Source organism: Teleopsis dalmanni, chromosome 2, assembly GCF_002237135.1.
Source record: "Teleopsis dalmanni isolate 2A chromosome 2, ASM223713v2, whole genome shotgun sequence".
In the NCBI taxonomy this organism is placed as follows: domain Eukaryota; kingdom Metazoa; phylum Arthropoda; class Insecta; order Diptera; family Diopsidae; genus Teleopsis; species Teleopsis dalmanni.
Genome location: NC_051847.1, coordinates 92,976,091 through 92,985,021, shown reverse-complemented (window position 1 = coordinate 92,985,021; position 8,931 = coordinate 92,976,091). Strand labels below are relative to the sequence as shown.

The 8,931-nt window shown below is 30.3% G+C and overlaps 1 protein-coding gene across 1 annotated transcript in view; it reads left to right on the top strand.

The window, feature by feature from the left end:
* Window positions 1-2,461: 2,461 nt before the first annotated feature.
* The window catches only part of LOC119675077, an 8,234-nt gene continuing 1,764 nt past the window's right edge, over window positions 2,462-8,931 (top strand). Inside the window, exons 1-2 of the mRNA XM_038086264.1 lie at window positions 2,462-2,595; window positions 7,450-7,633. Of these exons, the coding sequence (XP_037942192.1) occupies window positions 2,507-2,595; window positions 7,450-7,633 (273 nt within the window). The 5' untranslated portion in view covers window positions 2,462-2,506. The remainder of the gene's footprint in view (window positions 2,596-7,449; window positions 7,634-8,931) is intronic.

The following is an 8,931-nucleotide window of genomic DNA, read 5'->3' as shown; positions in this document are numbered from 1 at the left end:
TTACCACTATAGGGGTTTCTTTTTTTAAGGATTTTGACGAACAGCAAGACCTCCTAAGTGGTTGTGACCCCAGAGTTTTTGATTATACGGTAACACAATGGGCTTATTGGCCTAAGGGGATCCCTTGGGATCGCCGATATAACCTAACCTACCTAACCTAACAAACTTACTGAAGTACTTGGAACTTGGATAGCCAATAAGGAAAAATGTAAAAAAATTATAATTATCACAGTTTTACAATATTAATCTATTTGTAAAAGTTTAGTAATAGAAGATCCTTGTTTTATATTAATATTATGTTATTTTTTTTTCTATATTTTTGTTTTTAAAAACTTTAATTAAATATATACCTTCTGCTCAAAAAGTATCCGGATATTGTTATTTGTTAACTACTCCTTAAGTAATAAACCTTTTTGTTTTGTTATGTTGGTACACTCTTTCTTGATATATGGTACAAATTTGAGCGCCATCGGTCCATTAGTTAGTTTACAGCAGCTGTTAATGTGAGATTACCTCAAGTGCATTTAGCGATTTTTACTATGGGCGCAATTTTTGTCTTTTTGGTTGATTTTCTGATCAAACACGGCACCACTGTCATCGCTCAGGCACTATATTTGCCAGATCTGGCGCCGTGCGACTTTTTCCTGTTCCCGAAACTCAAATTGCCCCTTCGTGGGAAGCGTTTTGAGTCGATTGAATCGGTAAAAGAGAATTCGCTGAAGAAACTAAAAGCCATATCTGCACGGGCCCACGAAAAGTGTATGGAAGATTGGGTTGGCATATGTATATCGCTTCAGAAGGAGCATATTTTGAAGGAGATAAAATAAATTTGGAACCATTCTGGTGCGAATGGTTAACACTCGATATTAATTTATAAAACTATAGATATATTGCTAGAGTAGCAAGATTACCCTGAAACTGACAGCTGTGTTGTGTGACTTTACAAATAAAGTGTGTCTTTATTCGGCATATATATTTATATATTTATGGAAAATATAAATGCCTACTAATAAAATTACAAAAAATATCAGATTACTTTAGATTGAATAATCTAGAGTTGAGATCGAGAGTTAATGTAGATTGAATCAAGATTTACCTATCGCAAACGGTATATGAATTTCGCTGGATACCAGTTGACTTCCGAAAGTGCAAATGCTTTATCTGGGTATTACGGATCTCGGTGGATATAAATAAAATATGATTTACTCTAATTAATAATTTCCTTGGATCATTATATTCTTCAATTTTTTTTTTTAAATTTGACACATTCCTATTAGAGTCGTGTTGCAAAGGTTGTTTAAGTAATAAGTCTGATTTCTACTCATATCAATTATGATTTTAGTTTTTTCTGCAATAAATAAATTGTTTAAAGCAACACAAATTATATTTTATTTGAAAAACTTAATCGGTGTAAATTTGCTTCAAATTTTGCTTCAGTTTAATTACAAAAAAAAAAACAAGTTTAATCAAAGAAAAATGTTGCAAGTGCAACAATTTTAAGAACGCTTTGCCCCCTTGAACCTGCTAACATACATGATATGCTATATCTATCGATTTAACGATCGTATAATACCAAATGACCATAATAAACAAATACAGGCTTAGAATTAAATTTTAATTACCAACTAAATGGAAATTCATATGAATAAAAAAAAACATTAAGAGTTCGAAAATGGTCATGGTCGTTTCACAAAAACTAAATTTGATTTTTCCAACAGATACGAATAAAATGTTGTTTACGGTTTTCCACTTTTCGAATAGGCACTTTTGGTACCTGGTATCTGGTATCTGGTATGTGGCATATGGTATGTGGAATTATTTGTCTGTTTTTCAAATTAGTTAATTGCACTCAAAATTATCAGAGTGCAAAACTAGTATTCAGTATTTCAGATTGCATATCAAATGGAAAAATTCGTTGCATGTCCACAAAAGTTAATTGAAGCCTCGCACAACATTTTTGACTTTACATGAGCTCCGGTCTTTGCCCAAGTATTGATTTCTGTCGAAAACAGTCCTTGCGTCACAACAATTGAACAACCCAGTAAGTGGCGGTAAGTGATCGTTAGATCCATTTTCGGAAATGAGTTGCCACTTAATGAGTTGTGCAGAACTTATACAAATGGCACTGCCCCTATCATTAAAATTCTGCCGCAAATCTACACTGTCGCGTCATTTTAAATTTTCATATAATTACACAAAAATAAAAAAAAAAAAACTAAAATAAAAATACATGAAATAGAAATTAGCAAATAAAATAATTTATATATTTGCGTTTTTTTTTTAAATTATAAAAAATCTATAAGTATCAGTAACTTATTCCAAATTGCGGCAGTTTTTTTACAACTTTTGTTTTGTTTCCTCTAAAAGGTGTGATGAAATATTCGACGAATTTTATACTATTTATTATTTCCAATAGCAGAAAAAATTAAATTAATTAATTTTTTTTTATTTCAGCATGACGTTTAATTACTTTGGCTTGGTTTTAATCCTTTGTATTGGCAGCACGATGACGGCTGACATTTTAATGGTTACCATGGGAGGCACAAAATCACATAAAATTCCTTTTTGGGAACTGGCAAAAGGGTTAATAGACCGGTGAGTGCACAAATAAATAATAAAATATTCCGCGTGAAAGTTGATATAATCCATCCAACTTAAGTGTGATACATTTTGAATTTTATGGCCCCAAAAAGATCATTAAGTTCATTAATTAAGAGTTTGAGTCTGAAAAAAAAATATAAATGAAATACACTGATATGTAATTTAAAATATATCCTTTGGGGATAGAAAACATACAGCCTAAAACATAGAGCTTTATTTGATATTTGTGTTAAGGATAATTTAAAGTGCCAAAAAAGAGTTATATCAAAAATAAAATTGAAAAGCAGCGTTTTATACACATAATATTATTCTCTGAATATTTTTATGGTCTACTGATTTTAGATATTTATTATTAAGTTTTTTTGGATTTAAACTATTTATATATTTATGACAATTTACATCTTATTAAAATTTTCAATACCACATTTGGATTTAATTCATACTAGATATTATAGTTATTAGGATTTAAGGAAAAAGCTACTATATGGATAAATGGATAAGTACCGAAGTCTGAGTCTGGCAAGACTATCACAGTGACACAAAATGTGTTCTGCTGTTTCCTCTTCTTCGCCACAAAGTCAGCAGCTATCGTCTCTAGTAATACCTAGATTCGATAAATGCTTTTTAACTCCGCAGTGCCCAGTGAGGAATCCTGTGACAAGTCGGATACTACTTCTTATCAGCATAAGTAGCTCCCTAGTTCTGGCTTTTGATCGAAACGGCATGGATTCTTTTGCTTGTCTGCAGGTAATTGTATTATCCCAATCAGTCTGAGCTGCTCTTTCCAGTCACTCATTAGTTTTAAGTTTGAAAAAGCTCCACGAAGGACCGCAGAATGATTGTGGCTCAATATAATATGAGGCCGCCCCTTTTCTCTCTAGTTTATCTGCTTTTTCGTTTCCCTCCAATCCGCTGTGCCCTGGAATCCATATTAAGTGGACATTGTTCTTTTCAGCTAGTTTTTTGAGAATTAAAAGGCATTCCCACACTAGGTTTGAGGTTACTCGAGGTGAGCGTAGTGCTAGGAGTGCCAATTTACTGTCAGAAAAGCTATATATGTTTTTTCATGTGACAGGTTTTCCTTTATATATCCTGAGACATAGTTTTTTTGCGTGTACTTCAGCCTAAAAAACTGAGTTTTCTTTACTCATACTCGCAAATATTTCCTCTTTAGGTTTTACTCCGTATACTCCCGCACCCACACCTTCCATCGTTTTGGAGCCACCCGTGTACCACAGATGGTAGTCTCCAGCGAATGGAGGTATGTTCCGTTCCCATTCATTTCTGTATTGGTTGATTGTACCATAGTTTGTATAAAGCGTCCTACTGTCATACGATTCTTAGCAAGAAAGTTATATTTCGCATTTTACAGAATTTGCAGGTGTCTCATTTTTGAGGAACGTAGTTTATAGGACCAATTGCTATTAAGGAATTATGGAATAATATCCGTTCAGTTATATTAAGACCGAATAGTCTGATTACGTCTTGTTATTCTTTCGAATGAGTTGTTTAAATTACTTCAGGCTTTTGGCATTGGCATAAGTCTACTCAAACAGTTCATATTCTGTATTCTCGATAACACTGACATATTTGAAAAATTCGGAGGCCTGTGAAGGAAGTATGTTAAGAGCACTGTACAAGCAAGCTGATTTATCACTCATGTATTCCTTCTGGCAAGGCATCTAAATGAGTGTACTAAACGAGTGGGTTTTTGTAGTTTTGACCCAACTTGGACTTCGTGTTCAAAATTTGGAGACATATATATATATATATATTTGGAATATATAGTCAAGTTACTAAAATTGTTGTTAGTATCTATATATCTTAATAAAGAAAAAATTTCAAGTTTAAATGCAAACTTAAAATTTAGAAACGCAACGGCTTATAGACATCGCAAAAAAGCTCATTTTCAAAATCATTGTTATAATGCCAAATATCCATCATCAATAATCTTGAAATTATATCTTATATTGAATTATTCATTCATAATTTTATAAGTACGAATGTATTATGCAAGTACCAAGGATTGAACTCGTGCCCTGACAAATTATAAACTTAGAGTCACTGCTCATTAGCCAACTAAGATAAAGCCATACTTGACTTGTATGTTCGCACATTTTTTTGGTGTTTTGTTAATGAACTTTCCATTAACAAATTCACTTGATGTACCTATTATTTTAGAACGAAAACATACCTTTTGTTATGGTCAGTCAAAATTTCAATTAATTAAAAACAAATACAAATTTTGTTGTTGCTATTCACAACTGTTCAAAATCACTCTATTAAATACCATAGTTTTATTTAATTTAATTTTGTTTTATATTTTCATATTGCTGACATAGATGGATCATATATTATGTAAATCCATTGAATTAATGCAGCTATATTTAATGAACCATTCTGACTTGAATCAGTATGTTTTTTTTCTATTTCTTGTTAAGATAAGGCTTTCACACTTATAAATTTTCAGAACGCTGTAATTAACAGATCCAAATAGTTTTTGACGCTCACATTTAAAGTAAGGTTTTTAAACTTAAAACGTTTTATAGAAGCCGAAATAAGTAATGAATGAAAGGTACTATATGAGTTGAATAAGGTAGGTGTAGTAATGCAAATTAAATTTATTCGTCACGAGTTTTAATTTTTAAAAAAAATATTTTTATTTATTATATTAAAGATATATATTACAAGTTATATTTTTCCGAATAGGTAAGGTTTAAATGGTGACTTCTCGAATGCTTGAACTAGACTGACTGTTGAGGTTTTATTCTTCAATAACTGAAGTTATTGTTTTGATTACGAAATTGGGTTTTATCCAATTAGAACACAGCTTCTAAAATTCCTGAGAATTTTCTAGAAGCGTCTTTTCCTCCAACCAATAGAATTGGAGCTTCTATTTGCTAAAGCACCTCGTCAGCGTCTTTAGCTTCGGCGTCAGTAGCCGGAAGATGATGTTTATATCCATCAATCAAATATCTCAAAAGTGTTACAGTTTTAAAGAAAACAATTTTGTTTTCCTTTGCAGCATTGGTGTCAAATGAAATGTGGGCATTGACCCAGATTCAGATTGTTTATATAAACATATTTTAATGCGTAATATTTAAGTACGCATTCTGAAGATACAAAAGTATCAAACAGTGGCTCAGTGCCGTTATATTAATTTAGGGTTTTTACTTGCATCCAAATGTAATGGCTAAAGTTTTCAGTGAGTTATGAAACTCACATCAGATCTTTACTTATATCGGTAGGTTCACATTTTCCATTGATGAATTCTATAGCTTAATTCAGTTTGTCCAGTTGATGACAGTACTATAAAAATTGGAGGTGATATTGTCGTAATAACCCAAAAATTGATTTTCAAAAATTATATATTTTAAGGTGACATTCCAAAGCATTATTAACAATAATTTTCCAAAAAAAAAAGTTTTAATAACTAAGCTTTATTATTTAATTCCTATAATAATATTTTTGTATTCGGAAAAGAATTTTACGTCGTATTTGTGGGTGCTTCACATAGTCATCATGTTATTGACTCGACTATCATTCAATTTATCAATCAATTCATTGCAATAACAAAAAACCAATTAGTTTCGCTGATCGATTTACTTAAATTCCTAAAATTGTGTGTCATTAAGCTGACGCTTCATATTGAAAGTTTGACATTTTTTAATTTGTAATTTAAGTACTAGAAAATACAGGGTGCATTGCAAACTATGTTGCAAAAATAAAATCCTTTCCTATATCTTTTTCTTTTCTGTATTATCTGAAAGAAAAGTAAAATTTTCTTCAATATGTATTTAGTAAATATTTTATTGGTCATTAATTACTGTACATCATCATCCTCATCATCATCTTTAAACACGTAGTCTCTCCGTAGCTTTTCGTCTGTATGCAGTTGTGGTCAAATAATCCAAAACACCAGAGTTCACTATATCTTTTATTGAGACAACTTTTAAATGACTGTTGGTACAATTGTTTTTTTTTGTACAGATTAGTCTAGATGAGGTTTCTTAAATCTTTGATCTGTTAATAACATCATCGGTCCTTAAAATATGCAATTATAGTTTAGCCTTTTATATGATATTAATTTATGAACCGGTCTTCGGTACCGGTTCCTGTACATTGAATATGTTATAGGTCCTTATAAAACATATATTCTTTCGCTAAGCAGTACATCTTGGGTTGAGAAACACTGGTCTATATCACTTTTCGAGGCATACTATAAAATCATTTTAACTTTTGTCTTTTTATTGTCATTAATTTAATTAATTTAATATAGGCGCACGTGATTGATTTATACAAATTATCTAGGTATTTAAATTAACTGCTATGATTTATTGATATATTCAATTCACATAAAGTACGTATATTAACTTATGTTATTTGAACAGTTTATGAAGAGACCATTCTGTAACCTTTAGAACTAATATGTAGTTCTAAATCTATGGTAATCTTTTAGACGAGTACTCAAAGACGTGTTGCATAAAGCTATATTTTTATTAGAACATTTAAGGAGGTTTGGATTACTTAGGGAAAAGCAAGTCTATTCATTATTTTTGAGGATGAAAGTGATAAGTTTAAACTTAATTAATGTTATTACGATTGATATGAATAGAACGGAGTATATTTGTTGAGAGCTTAGAGATTTAACTGTCTGTTGAGAGTTTTGAATCAGAAAGTAATATTTTTTTCATACAATGATGAAGTAAATAAAATGATTTCATATCTTCAAATAATTCTTAATATACTCTATATATAAACTTGATGAAATATAACACATTAACACTTAAGCTACAAATTAATACTGAGGAATTAAATAATATAAAGTTTAATTATATTTTTTTCAAGTGGACACAACATCACCTTCCTCAATGGTTTTCCATCTGATTTTCATTTAACGGGATTACATGAAATCACTCCAGCTGGTTTGGTTGAATATATACAAAATTATACAAACTGGGACCTACTAGGGGCACGAATGTCTGGAGAGATGCCAATAACAATTTGGGATGGAGTACGATATGCATTTCAGGTGAGTTTACTGAAGTGATTAATATTAAATTAAATTTTAATTTAAGGACAATTATCTTATAGGCTCAGTTAATCCGCACGTATCGTAAAAACTTAAGCGAACTATAGCCAAAGCGAAATGCACAACTAAACCTGCCTGTGTATTTCGCTTTAACTTAAGTTTTCACGGTACGTACCGACTAATTGAGCTTTAATTGAGCTCATATGAGCGAAATATTTTCAAGATGAAATTGTTTATTTGATTTAAGTGTTTTTTAATTTTTTAATGCTTTAATAAAAATTAAACTGCTTTAGTTTACATTCTTATATATAAAACGATATATTATAATTTATTTGGCTTACTCAAGTGGTGCTCAGTAGAACTTAATAAACTATGTAGGCAAACTAAGTTGAAGAGCTAGCAATTTTAACCTAAATTTTTTGAAGTTGCCTAATGTTAGCAAATATTTGAAAGTTTATAGTTTATATACTTCTATGAAGTTGAACGATCAAAATTCAAAAGCTTTAATGTTATAGATAAAGGCGTGATTGCCAAATGCCTGCATAGTGCATTTTAAGGCCGTTCTAATAGTTATGACATGTCTATGAGTGATATGATATATGCGTTGTATCGTTGTATTTTTTTGGATTTGTCAAAATTTTATGTGCGATAAATCAAAGTAAATTTATAATTTATGAATACTGAATTATTGCATATTTAAAGTGATCTATTGTTAATTATTTCACCATTAACTTTAATACAATATATGGTATATGTGAGTCGAATGAAAATATAAAATGTGATTGAATTATTACTGATTTATCTGAACATTTTTATTGGTAGATGAAAAGCTTTTTAAATATACTTTATAATAATGATATCATGTATACTGAAACCGTTTTTTAATACAGAATCTTACGAATGATACAGGTTAGTTAAAGCAATTGAATACTTTTATTTAAATGTGGAATTCGAATTTTTCTTAATCATCAGTTGATTGTAAAAAAAGTAAAAAAATTGCTTCTATAAGTGATAGATAACCAAAGATTTTTAACCAGTGGTTAAACAAAGTATACATACAATTAACCAATAATTTAACTAGAAGTGAAGAGATTGCCCATAATATTTAGTTACATCCACATAAGTATTAAATTAACACTACTAACCACCATATCTAATATGACCAATACTATTCAGAGAGCAGTAAATCTATGTGGCTTATGAATGCGGTTGAAAGTAATAAGTATGTATTTTAATAATATTGCGATGATTATTGGATAAGTTTCGTGGGGATATACGAATCTTATTACAATCAAAAA